The 14,626-nt window shown below is 33.8% G+C and overlaps 1 protein-coding gene across 1 annotated transcript; it reads left to right on the forward strand.

The window, feature by feature from the left end:
- The first annotated feature begins 8,962 nt into the window (after positions 1 to 8,962).
- LOC130445291 (craniofacial development protein 2-like) lies at positions 8,963 to 9,760 on the forward strand. Its single transcript, XM_056780854.1, has one exon. It carries the CDS (start codon positions 8,963 to 8,965, stop codon positions 9,758 to 9,760), a length of 798 nt encoding a protein of 265 aa, XP_056636832.1.
- Positions 9,761 to 14,626: the final 4,866 nt, after the last annotated feature.

Below are 14,626 nucleotides of genomic sequence, written 5' to 3' on the forward strand. Positions count from 1 at the left end.
GCATTTTCTGCTAAATTGTTCTTATAAAGAGAATATTTTCTTTTGGCTTATCTCAAATCCTGTAGATTTTTCCTATCTATTTTTCTTTTCTTGTGTTTTCTCCATAGTTCTATATCTGATTCCATACAAAGTTTCAGGTCCTACGAAGATCATTCAACTTATCCATATATTCCTAAATATTATATTCAATTTTATCAATAAATCTATAAAATTAATTAATTTCCATACTTATATCTAATAACATGGTTTTCAAGATAAAATAACATTCAAATTTTGAGTGAAATATAACGATCCCTGTTTTATTTTCCCTATTTCTGATATTTACCTTCCATCAAATCGCGAATCAGACCTATAATTTTCCAAATATGCCTCTAGTTGTTTACACACCGTTTCAAAAACCATCCCAGTGCAAATAGCAATTTTAACCCTTTGATCAGCAGCGCGTTGTAGGGTACTAACTCAATCTATCGCATTTCTTAATAATATAACATATTTCACAGTTCTTGTATTTGAAGGTTTTACAAAAATCATAGTTTCCTAACACGATACCGAGCAGTATCATGATTACTAAGATTTATGTTGTCACGCGAGAGTTGCTACTTAAATTTTTAGATAAACCAATGAAAAGAAATATTTATGATTGAATTTTAACAGAAAAATGTACAAGAAAACTCTAATATTCCCAAAAACGATCAACAGTAAGCAACTCACCTTTACTAAAATCAGATATGACATGGGTTCATTTAAACTTAGAAAAAACTACAGTTTTTGCAGAAGACCTTGGATATGTACCCTCAGATCCAAATAGTGATAACGAAGAAATTATTCAGTATGCAGCATGACCCTCATTATTAGAATAAAACTCGTTTACAGAGTAGAAGGCACTACCAGTAAATATACCCTCAAATAATAATAATGTTTTCATTTGATTTGATTTCAATTAGCAAATGTTTGTGCATTTTTTCCATTGTAAAGTTTTGAGCCCTTAACTAATTCTGAACGTGGAGTAGGTAGGAGGTGCAAGGACCTTTCTGAAATTGAAGAAGCGTGCTTTTGAAAATTTTTAATCTTTAAAAGAAGTCCTCGCAGTAAGCCCTGCTATAGTTTAAAGATTAGCTCAAATTGCACCACACGTGGGAAAATCATATCGAAGATGCGACTCAATAAGGGCATAATAAATTCTGAAAATTTCATTGTGAAATGGATGAGAAAGCTATCAACTCTAAAATTTCAAATGGAGACTGATGATTTAGGACAGAAGGATATTTCATTGGATTAGCTTTCTGATTTTTTGAAGGAAAACATACACAGGAGTTTCCAAAAGTGATTCTAGCTCCTTCAAAGAGGTCCATATCAAATTATAATCTATTACATTGAACTTATAATTTTAGTAGTATAATTATATCTTTATTAATAGTAAGGTTTTAGCTCTAATAAATCTACTTGATCATTTTGAATGATTACCAAAATATCTTGAAATATAAATAATACCACTCAGGATTCGTGAATGACAGTTTTAGAATCAACAATTATACCACAAACTAATTGATTCTTCAGGTAAGTTAGTATTTAATAACGGAGCCTAATAAATAATTAGATTGATGCCTTTAAAAAAAGCGAGTTTTTAGGGTGCAAGTTTCTATACAAATTTCATCATTCATTCAAAATTCAAGTCAAAAATACAGGAAAATTTGACTAAAATTATTCCTTCATCTCAAGAAATTTAATTTATTGCATTACATCTCTCTTCCTACTGACATTGTAGTCATAAATTTTGAAATTGTTAATGTATGTACTCAGAACGTGTTGTCATACTTTAATTGAAGCATTTTTCTTGGTCAAAAAGCGGAATTGAATCGCGATGAGTTTCTATGAGCTTCGACGAGGACTAAGCCATCAGCAATGTGCGGATCAAGTTGCTTCGACCGATGAAGCCTGAAATTTGACTGTCAAAAAGATCTATTCGCTTTGGATACCGTGTTAAAAAAACAGGGAAACCAATCACAAAAGAGGAATCATTCTCAACCATATTAGTTTAAATAAAAATGTTTTTGAACAGTGGAAACATCAAAATGAAGGGTCATCTGCCGTACAGTCCTTCTTCAGCACCAAATCTTCGTTTTATATGTTTGAAGGTCAAAAGTTTTTCTTCATCTGAAGAAACTGTTGGTGCAGATTGAACTAAAGTTTCGATAATTGGTTCAAAAGCATGGAAAATGGAAAAACATAGATTGACCGTAACGGAAAAACTTGAGTAGCAGCTCTCGTAGGTAATACATAAATTATATCATCACTTGTCTCGTGAATTTGTCACTATATGTTGGAATGAGTTGGAATTTTTGGTACGTATAAAAAAAGTGAATATTCAATAATTGGAGAAGTTCACCAGCTCAGAACAATTCGTCAGAAGTACAACCTACACGACATGTCACAAACATTCCGTAAGAATCCCTTTGAAACTTTGGACAATACACCAAGTATATTCCAAGTAGAAATAAATGGAAATGCGTTCCGTTCAATTTGTGAAGGAATTACCAATCCGCTTAGCTCCAAAGTACTAAGATTTAAGTTGAACCTAAACAAAAAGAATAATACCTAATATATAGAGAGAATAATTCCTAAATAATAAGAATAAAATCTAATGAATACTGTTAAATAGCGGGATGAACTGATGTGTATAATATAGAAATAAACGTTGTCAACAAAATTACGATTACGATACAATACAAAATTAAAAAGTTATATGATCATGATTCAGACAAATATGATGAAAATTACACCTTCAATATGAATATTTCTACTTTGATCGATAAAACCAGATGAAATTTGTAGTTTTTATCGTTATGCAAACCCTCTTTCACGCTACGCCGCTGCTCTATGAGTTTTTCTGGCTGCTCTGCGAATCATATATAAATATTTTCATTAGATTTCCATGTGGTATCTCTAGTGCCTCTTTAGAAGAGTTATTTTTGTCACCAACCCTTCTGTTTTCATACTTTAGTTATAAAATCGTTGACTGGGTAAGCGGAGAAGTGTTTTTATTGTACGTATACATTTGCTCTCGAATTTAAATCTTCTGTCGTGGTTATAGGTAAATAAAATGAAAATCGTTTAAATAGAAATCACGAAAATGAAATGGATCAAGAGAACACAAGAGAGAATCTCCTCATCGGTATTAACAACATTGTTTTGTGAAATAAGTCTAAATACTCTTAATATTTACATTCGGTCGGCGTCCAATGCAGGTATCGTGTCAATCACTTCCAGCGTTGGTCATAGTTTCCTACCCTCGTCAAAGGATTACCCGATATTGGAACGAACCAATACTGGTAGTACAACTACACATACTTCTTGTGAATGCTACGTGTATTGTATGAAAAACTACAGTTGCCCGTATCATCTAATTTATATCTATTGTATGCCATTCATCACTTTTTACCACGTTTTCATTTCTTTGAGTGAGTAAAGGTAAGACTCCAGCCTTTGTCCAATCTTCAGCAAACGTTGGACGCATCGTGTAGTATCGGCTTTAGTCGTTTGACGGCTGAACGAGCGAAGATCGCATACCATTATTTCCATTGTGATAATGGATAATGAACAATTGAGCACAATTTTCTTAGAGTTCAAACTGCAGATAGCTTGTGGTATTTTTATTCAGAAGCGTATTGTAGAAAGTTGGAAAGAGGAAGGTCTTATTTCAAGCAAGTAATATAGGAAATAACGAAACTAATAATGAGACAGGAACAAGTTATGGAAATAATGCAATCAAATAAGATCTGAAATTTTGAAAGCTATGAGGAGAGATTTTGATTTAGAATCATTAAGAACATATGTTATATAGCTTAAAATAGGGCAAAGATATCAAAAGGCAGTTAAAAATCTTTGTTACCACCCATTTTGAAGTAACAATTACAGAGAAATAACTTTTCTGTGTAAATCCAAGGAAATGTATGACAAAAACTTGGATAACAAAAGTAGGAAATACACTAAATGTGCATGAAACGGAATCTGCAGAAGTAGTGGATTTACCATCAAATAACTTACAGATAAAGATGCCTGCCGAGATACATAAGCATTATATTGATTTATTGATATAGAGGAAACTTTTGAGAGAGTTATGATGACAAATTATGGGAAAATTTAGAAATAAGATAGATATTTGTTAACGAAATGCAATTATGAGTCTATATAAATGAAACGTCAATTATGTAATTAGTAAAAATCTAATTTCAGTGGCTTTTCTAGCTACAGATGAAATATCCCAGAGTTCATTTCTCTTTAGCATACTTAAACATGATATAATAACAAATATCTACTGAACCAAATCAAGTGTACGTTGTAGTTAAAATCTGTAGTAGTAGAAATATCTGAGAGACGATATGCTGATGATATTGAACATCCTAGATATACAGAATAACTTTGACATCAGGGACAATATACTGAAGCAGTTAGTAGGACAATAAATGTAGAAAAGACTGAAGTTATGGTATTCAACGATAAACACATTCATATACCTTAAAACATAAATAGAATAGGCACTGAAGCCGCAGAGAATTTATTATAAAGCATAAGAAATTGTTTGAATTGAAATACGAAACTAATTGCTTACAAAGCATTAACTTATGGCTGTGAAACATTACATGAACTTTCAATGATACAAAAAAGCATTGCTAGCGGAGATATTAGATAACTTCGTTATGTGGAAGGTGTTAATTGAAAGAGTACATTAACAAATGACTAAATATGAGATCTGGCTACTCATGAAATTTACTAAGCGAAGACAGTTAAGTTTGAGGGGTCATTTACAAGGATTAGAAGATTTACGACCAGTGTAAACAATGTCAGAAGTAAAATTAGGCAAGAACATGAAGAGAAAGACGTAAATCTACAAGAATCAAAGTGTTAGTAGTGAGAATGTGGCAGAATCGCAGACCAAAGTGTATTCGAATACTGGAAAAAGTATAATAAAAAAATTGTAAAAGATTATAATAATAATTAAGAAAGTACTAACATTAATTGATTGAGGATTGTGGTATGTTGAAATTTATTCTCTTTCAACAAAACTATTAAATACGCTTCAGAAATCAATATTCAAATTGATTCGTGACACAAATATGAAATTACCAAACCTATTAAATTCAACTTCACGCGTTGAACCGCATTATATTTCTGAAAATTCTCGTCAAACCTGTTAACAATTTGCAGCCATTATCAAGAGAGGGGTAGGGGTGAGGTGGTTGATTATTCATTGATCAACAGCATCAACGCAAAACAAAAATATTGTTTTTCAGACGACGCCATCTAAAAGTTGTTCATTCTATATTCATTTACATACCGAAAGTTTCACATTGAGTGTTCCATGTAGTGAAAGTGACTGCAAAACACTGATCTCACCGAAGAAAGCAATGCGGCCGGTCTTAATTCGTTGCCGGATAAATCTCGTGCAAGGTACGAGCACTTTATGAAGTGGTGTCCCCAGAAAAAGGCGAAAAACCCAACGGAAAACGTAGTGCTCGCTTCTTTTTCAGAAAAATCTAAAATCTGGATGATCTCGATGATCAAAAGTGCTTTCGCAATAAAACAAAATGTTCACATCAACAAATGTTTTGTCACAAATTAAATTTCGCAACCATAATATTTGACATTTAATAACCAACTGATATGTCGATCCATCCTCTATGTCGATCTATACTTCAAAAAAAGACTGCATCCTTCTATCTTTTCCTATTTTGTTTTCGTCTATGGACGTGTTCGCGTGTCGGAAAACCATCATCTTTGTGTATTTACTCACCACAAAGTAAAACGAAGAATATAGTTTTGATAGATAATTATCCGTAAGTTCTTGAGATGGTTTGTAAGTATCCCATATTTGTACAGGGTCCTTGAGGACGAGCTTAATCGATAAGCATATGGGAAAGTACTGGGACTAGTGTTCTGAAAATTTGCTTGCATGGGTTTTCCGAAATGCTCATTTCAGCTAAAATAATTTCAGTTTTCTGAAACTTCCGGTTATACCAAATTTCGTTATTTTGAACGGAATGCTATGGTTTTTGTTAAATTTTTAGAATCTACATCAAATTTAAATACAACTTTATATGAGGCATGGTATGCCTAAAGTCTACAATTTTTTCACATTTTCGAAATTTTTTGAAATATGCAGCCCTCCACTAAAAAAGTTATATTAAGTTAGTCAAGTCTAATATTTTTGGGATTTGGACAGATAACACTTACAGCTTTCAAATCCTTGACAAAAATTTATATTGGGTGTTCAGAACATTGTGCCGAATTTCGCTATCTTATAACTTAATTTTGCAAATGGCAACCCCCATTTTTCTCTTTACCATTGGATTCTACGCTTCATAGCTTTTAATTGTCACCTGCCGATGACGAACAACGAATAACGTGTCAAAAATTAAAATACTTTGGTCAATTCAAAAATATTTAAAAACACTACACTAAGAGGGGAAGAACAAAACTAAAAATTAAACTCAAGTAAATGTTCGAAATGGTTGCCGCCAACTTCCAAACATTTATGGATTCTTCTTAAAAACCCGTGCTGAGTGGCGTTTCAAATTTCTTGCGGTGAAAGTGTTCGAAATGCATTCAGAAATCTTTCCTGACAGTATTCTTTTGTAATTAGCGGCGAAGCATACACGATATCTTCTATACGACCCCAAAGAAAAAAATCTAATGGGGTGATATTCGGTGAACAAGGAGGCCATTGATGCGGTCCATCGTGTGCTATTCGTCGGTCCTCAAAATTAGTCTGTAAAAAGTTATTTACAAGCGCACAACCGTGTGGTGGGGCTCCGTCGTGCTGATACCACAGCTGATTCCAATTCAGATTTAGTGGGTGTAAATAATCTTCTGGATATATGTTACCTGAAATAAACAAAAATTTTAAGTAAAATTCACTCTCAAACTTAAATAGTAAGATTACCATTCAAATTTTCGTCATAAAAAGGTCTGACCAGCATACTGTCATTTTTTATCGCAGCAAAATCATTGAAATTCCAGTACCCTTGAAACTGTCTTTCACACAACATTTGAGGATTAGTTTCACTCCAATAATGGGAGTTACGCCAATTAAATATTCCATTCTTCTGAATTTTACACTCTTCTGTCTAAATTGAGTTTTACACAAAATTTTCGTCTTCCTGAGTTTTAATTAATAAAAATTCACAAAAATCAATTCTTTGATCGTCACCTGGCTTTAAATTTTGTACCAACGAGATTGAATACGGATGGTTAGGTTAGGTTAGGTTTTGTTTTTTAAGAATCCTGTGAATACTTATCTGTCATATTCCCAAATCTCTGTGTCTCAAGTATCCCAAGACTGTAATTTCATTGGCTTCATTGTCTACGACAGGCTTCAATTTGCTGCACGGTGCAATAAACTGACCGTGGGTTTTACAAATATGAATGAGCCGCTTAAGTGTATCAGGGGTGGGTCGTGGTCTACAGGTATACGGATATCGTAAACGGAAAGTATCGCAGGCTCCTTTAATAACCCTATCACATTCCTCGTATAATTACCAGCAAATTGGAATAATATTCATCAATAAATTCTAAACGAGACATGATGAAGACTTTTGAAACGCTTAAACGTCAAGCTGCTTCCATTCTTTGTTTGTTTATTGATGTGTTAGCTTTTTTGGTCGCTCTAGACAACCGACAATTAAAAACCATGTAGATTTCAGTTTTTCCAGTTTCTAAAAAAAAACGTTAATTTGAGATATACGTATTTACTAACGAAGTCCCCTTAATTTAAATCACAATCAATGATAAAGACAAAAATGGAGTTGCCATTTGAAAAAATGATGTTTTCGAAGTTTCTAGATAGCGAGATTCGGCACCATTTTCTGATCACCCTATACAAATTTTGGTCAAGGTTTTCACAAATTTTTAAAACTATAAGACCAAATCCCAAAAATATTAAACCTGACTCACTTAATATAATTTTTTTAGTGGAGGGCTGCATGTGCCGAAAAATTTCGAAAATGTGAAATAATTGGAAAATGGTGGACTTTAGGCATACTATGCCTCATATGAAGTTGTATTGAAATTTGACGTATTTTCCAAAAATTTTATGAAAACCATATCATTCTGTTCAAAATAACGAAATTTGGGCTACTTCCTGTATAGGAAAAATTATGATCAATTAGCTGTTAAAAATCATTGTCCAAAATAGAAATGAAAATAGCGAAAGAATATAACATAAGATGCTTCCTATCTCAATGTCGGAAAAATAACATTTTCCTCGCGTTTCCACATAATAATATGAATCATATAGAAAAAATACTTTACGTCAAGAATAGGGCACCAGCAATAGTTATTGTATCGATAATAGGTTGGTACATTAGCTTTTAAATGATGAAATTATTTGTAAAATCTGTCAAAACCTAACCAAATAATTGAATTCACTTCTAATTATTTCTAATAATTTTTTCTATAAAATTGAGAACAAACAGAAGAGTAAACTTGCCGGCTAGTATATGAGCGTTTTCGTAGTGGGATTGTGGCAAAAAATACACCAAAGTGTATTATTTCTAATATATTCCCAATATTTTAAATAACAATTTCATTCATTAACTCGTCCTGCATGATCGCTGGGTGGATTGAGTAGCTAAGCGATTGTGTTGCCGGTCCCAAGCCCGGGAAAAGGAGGAGGGTTGGTGGAACGGGTTAGCAGCCTATCCACCGTAAAACCGAATATAGCTCATAGACCCATAAATTTGCCTCGGAATAGGACTGATTTAAAGACGACGACCCATGCGAGAAAAAGGCTAACGAATTGGAGAAGGAGAGATGTTCTGCGATTTGCTACCTGGAATATAAAAACTTTTAACAACAAAGAGCAAGAAGTTATGATAGAACTAAAAGAGCACCGCATCGATATCTGCGCCCTTCAAGAAGCCAAAAAAAAAACAAGTGAAATGGACAACGAATATACCACGATTACATGGTAATATACAGTGGAGTCGGTAAGGACGAACATGCGAAAGAAGGAGTAGCACTGGCAATACACAAGAAATATACAAACAGCATAGAAGAATGTCAATATACATCATCTCGCATACTAATCGTTAAACTGCGAACAGAAACTCAATTATTAAATATAATATCGATATATGCACCCGAAGATAATAAGCCAAAACAAGAGCGAGAAAGTTCCTATGAACAGCTTCAAAATATTACAGAATCATTACCACAGAATAAATCGATAATAATCCTTCTAGATTTTAACGCACGTATTGGTAACGAAGTGATACCAGGCGTAAAACAACGCTTTAACGAAAATATATTGAACGACAATGGGGAATTGCTGATGAACCTATGTTCGCTATGTGATCTAAGAATCAACAACACCTTCTTTGATCTCAAACCACAGTACAAATCCACCTTCCGTAACTCCCGGGGACAACAATCAACAACAGACTACATCGTAACCAATAGACATATACACCCCGCACAGATACAAGAAGTAAGGACATTAAACTCCGCGATTGCAGGAAGTGACCACAGTTTGCATCTGGGAAAAATCAAAATGAAACTTAACCTGGGAAGGAATAGAGAACCAAGAGCACACACAGAAAAAATAAACATCGAATCCATGTGGGACACAACCATAAAAGAACTATATCAAAACCGTTTAAAAGGGAAAATCGATAAAAACCCGATAGAAGAAAATGATGATATTAACAACAGTTGGATTGAAGAACAAGAGATTAAAAGAAAATATCATAGAAGCAGCAAGTGAATCGCTTGGAACTCGGGCTATAAGACCGCAAAAACAAGGAACGAACAAAACATCGTGGTTCTCCAACAAGGTCAAAGAATAGTGCAAAAAGAAAAAGAGAGCGTACTTAAACTACATGTCGTCACAAACGGCAGAAGCATATGAAGAATACAAGAGAATCCGTAACGATACAAAAACACTAGTGAGACAAATGAAAGACAACTACTGGGAAACCTCCAAAAGAATGTAAAGCGACTTCTATGGGTTACAGAAACAAATCTGGCGATTAATAAGAAATCAGAGAACAGAAGCAAATCAACTCATCAGAACCAGAAACGTAGAAAGAGATACCTTGGCAAAATATTTAGAGGAACTATACAAGGAAGAAGAGACCGAAACCGAGCCAAATACACCAGAGATAGTAATAAGTGATGAGACTAATATAAAAAAGGAAGATATAGAAAGAGCACACCAAAAACTAAAAAACAGAAAGAGACCAGGTCCGGATAACATCGCCAACGAATTACTTGAATATGGAGGAGAGAAGCTAAACCAACAACTAACAACCCTAATCAAAAACATATTTGCCCAACACAGAATACCAGATGAGTGGAGAAATAGCATTACGATTCCACTATTTAAAAAGGGAGATAAAAAAATGCCCGAGAACTATAGAGGAATAAATCTACTATGCACAACGTTGAAATTAACCACAAAGATAATAACAAATAAAATAAATGAATGTATCTCACTAGCAGGTGAACAACAGGGTTTCAGATCGGGAAGATCCTGCACGGACGCAATATTTGTCATAAGAGAAATAACGGAAAAATCGATCGAATATAATCGACCGGCCTTTATGTGTTTCATTGACTTGCAGAAGGCCTTCGATCGAATACAATTAAAAGACATAATACACCTTCTCTATGATAGACAGATACCATATAATGTCATTAAAATAATCGAAAATATATAATCAAAAAATACGATCCAACTACTAACCAAAAATAAATGACCTAACTGAACAGATACCTGCAAATAGGGGCATTAGGCAAGGGGAGTCTCTCAGCCCGCTCCTATTTAATATAGTGATGGATGAAATCATAAAACAAGTACGCAAACTAAGAGGATACAAAATGGGAAATAAAGAAGTCAAAATCCTGTGCTATGCAGACGATGCGGTACTGTTGTCGGAGAACGAGGACGATCTTCAAAGGCTACTGTACCAATTTAACAAAGCAGCAAGAAAAGTTCAATATGATAATATCAGATGCAAAGACAAAATCAATGATTACTTCCAAGACACCGATCAGATGTAAGCTTGTGGTAGATAACAAAATAATACTCCAGGAAATAAAATTCAAATATCTGGGAATCAAAATATCTCGACACGGGGACGTTGAGACAGAAATAAGGAACCAAGCTACAAGAGCCTCAAGAGCATACCTAAATGACACAATCTGGCGAAATAAATACATTCGAACTGAAGCAAAAGCCCGCATATACAAGACCGCAATCAGACCTATATTATCCTATGCAGCAGAGATCCGACCTGAGACCTCTGAAACGAAACGGATATTGGAGACTACAGAAATGAAAATAGTTCGAAGAATAGCGGGAAGAACACTAATGGATAGAGAAAGAAGTGAAAACATAAGACGAACATGCGGGATAGATAACATCAATAACTGGATACTGGATAGAAAGACAAAATGGAATAAGCACATTGACCGCATGACGGAAGAACGAATTGTGAAAATATCAAGGGACAAATCACCAGCAGGACAAAGAAGCCTTGGAAGACCTACGAAAAGATGGAGTGACAACCTCCCAGGTGACTGAGCAGAGACAATGATGTGAAGAAAAACAGGCAATGATGCCTATACACAGCAGGAAGAAGAAGAAGAAGAATTTCATTCATTGGTTAAGAATAACGGCGTTTTAAATTTTGGTGTTTCTTTTAAAAATCATTCACTTCATCGAATTCAGAAATAAATATTCAAATTAACGCTAGATAGATAAATCAAGATTATTGATTCTGGTCGCTATAGAAATCGTTGTTGATTTTCATTTGTTTGATTGTATATAACTTTAATATTATGTTGTTTGAAGCTTCCGGATATTTGGTACTAACTCATTTTGAATAGGTAAGACAGCACTGTCAAAACTAGTATTGTTTCATCGCCTAATGTCAAAGTTAGAAAATTATATAGAATTCATTTTAAAGCATATGAGTTTTCATATGAATTTTCATTAAATACTTTACAAAATATTTATATCAAAATGAATCATTTATTGAGATCTCTCTGTGGTAGAGCGTTGTCGATCGAATAGAGAAACACCTTGAAATAGTGCTAGTTAGTAAGTTTCTGTAAACATGTTTTCTTATTATTTGACTCATGAAATGAGCACATTACTTTATATAAAGTAAGTAATTTGAAAAAATCCTGTATATAATACTATCTTGGTGGAAATTGAATTTACGTAATTAATTTTGATGTAAAATTGTAGCAATTCGCACCTGCTTTGGAGACTTGCTGGATATATATGAAAATAAACATAGCTTAGGAGTTATTAGAAGAAATTTCCGACTTTTACGGTTTTTAGAATAGTGTGAACTAGGCATTAGCCTATATGTTTGGAGTGAATTCAATTTTAGCGTTATTATATACTAAGCGGAGAAACCCTGAAATAGATCGATTTTCATACTCAACTTGACAATTTTCAATATGAAAATATCATCCCCCTCCAGCACCCCCTCTGAATTATAAGCACCCCCTCGAAAATTTTAAACGAGGAAGGGGATCGTGTGAAGTCTTGTTGGAAAGGGATTTCAGTCTTCTGTTCAGCATTATGAAGTTTTTTCAAATTTGGTGCATTCATAACGGAGAAAATTGATTTTTAAGATGTCAAATTCACAAAACTAGTACTTTGCAATTAAATAAAATTAGCAAAATGACCACTATTCACTTTCGACAATAAACGAGGCGATTTCAAAATTCTCGCACAACATTTTGTATTATCTCATGGGCTACTTTGTTATTTTTTTCCGTTATGCTAATTTTTAAATCACCCATATTATCTGGTCTATTTAAAAATCCTCCAGATCTGAATAAACCTATAAAAAGTAATCGATATGTGTCAAATCGGGGATCTACATGGCAATTCAATCGTACCACGTCTTTTAATCACCCTATTGGGAAAAATATCATTCAAGACAGCCTATATGTGCTTAATCGATCTCACCCAAGCATTTGATAGGGTAGATTTGAGGGATGTAACAACTCTACTGAAGAGAAGGAAGGTTCGCCCCATAATGAAAGTAATCTAAGACCTAAACACCGATAATTACACATGTCAGATTGAAAAATAAATACCTGTGATGCCGTTGTCAGACAAGGAGACAGCCACAGCATGATCTTGATCAGCATCATATTGGATCAGATTATAAACGAGGTAAAGCAAGCTCGAAGAGGATATCAAATGAGAAACAGAGAAATAAAAATGGTATTTTATGCTGATGACGCAGTGATCATCTCAGAAGACGAAGATAACTTCCAAAGGCTACTGTATAGGTTTGAATAAATAGAGAAAGCTTTTAGCTGGAATATATCCCTGGAAAAGACCATATCTCTTACAGTATCCAGAGAATCGAGAAGATGTAAACCGAATATATCCCGACCACCAGGATCACCTCCTACAAGATGGTATGAAAGCTGGTCTTCATCACCCCAGCTGCAGCTGGGCAACCATTGATGCAAACATAGGACTAAGTCATAACGTACGATGATGAAGAAGAAGAAAAAGTCTTGTAATAATAATCAAAAAATCTACACAAACTTTACCATTAAATGTGCCTTCAAAAAAATAATATAAGGGCCAATAATGGGCCAATAATTTAGTGTTGCTGTAACGATTTTCTCTGGTCTAATATCTGCAGCGTTGATTATTAACCGTTCTTTTCAAATGAAACAGAAAAACTATTTTGTTTATGAACTGCATCATCAATTCACAGAATGCTTGCCTTCTATCAAAATCATTTTAATTTAATTCCTGAACCAAATTGGTGTTTTTTTTTCTTTACGCAAAACCCTGAAAATAGATGATTTACTTACATCATTGGCGCCGGCAAGTTCTCGAAGGTATATCCAGCTTTTGACTAATATTTTAGTATCTTCAAAGATTTTCTCCTGATATTTAGAAGAACAGACACGAAAATTCTGATTATTTCTAAGCCACATTTCAATAAACAGGACCATATTGGTGATTTGAAACTTAACGCTAACATTGAAGAAATATTATATTGAATAAATTCCATTTCTATATAGATCCAATACAATCCAAAACCCAATATTGTATTTCTATAATTTCACTTAAAAAAAGTTAATATCTCAAGTTGGGACATAAAGAAAATCTGCAAAAATCTGCCTCACTCAAACTTCACTTTCTCGCAGGTAATACCTGAATAGTTTAATTAACAAAATTAGATAATTTCAATCATGATGATCAAGTCAGGCTGTGGCAAAGCGAGAAAAGGGCGTACGAATGCCAAAGGGAAGGATACTAATTACAGATGGCGGCTTTACGAGTTGGGAGGGTAACTCTCTTTTGGCTCCTTTGAAATATTAACGCTGAATATAACGTGACTTGGGAGGTTCCAAAGATTACACACGATTTCGATTTGTACCTTTATCAAAGTTAGATATATTGAATTATTGGGATCTTTCTATTTCCATGTAGATACTTCTTAATAACTCTGATACTTATATTCACATTGTACTCTCGAACAAAATACTAATAAAAACGTTTTGGCTTGATACGGTTGATCCATGTTTTCTATCACAATGTTTTTTCCATCACGATTATAAAAAATGTTTGAAATCAACA

This window comes from Diorhabda sublineata, chromosome 6 (genome assembly GCF_026230105.1).
Source record: "Diorhabda sublineata isolate icDioSubl1.1 chromosome 6, icDioSubl1.1, whole genome shotgun sequence".
Classification (NCBI taxonomy): domain Eukaryota; kingdom Metazoa; phylum Arthropoda; class Insecta; order Coleoptera; family Chrysomelidae; genus Diorhabda; species Diorhabda sublineata.

What these genes read in the sequence shown, in the direction of transcription:
- LOC130445291 (XM_056780854.1), top strand. Translation starts at nt 8,963, where the DNA reads ATGGTAATATACAGTGGAGTCGGTAAGGACGAACATGCGAAAGAAGGA.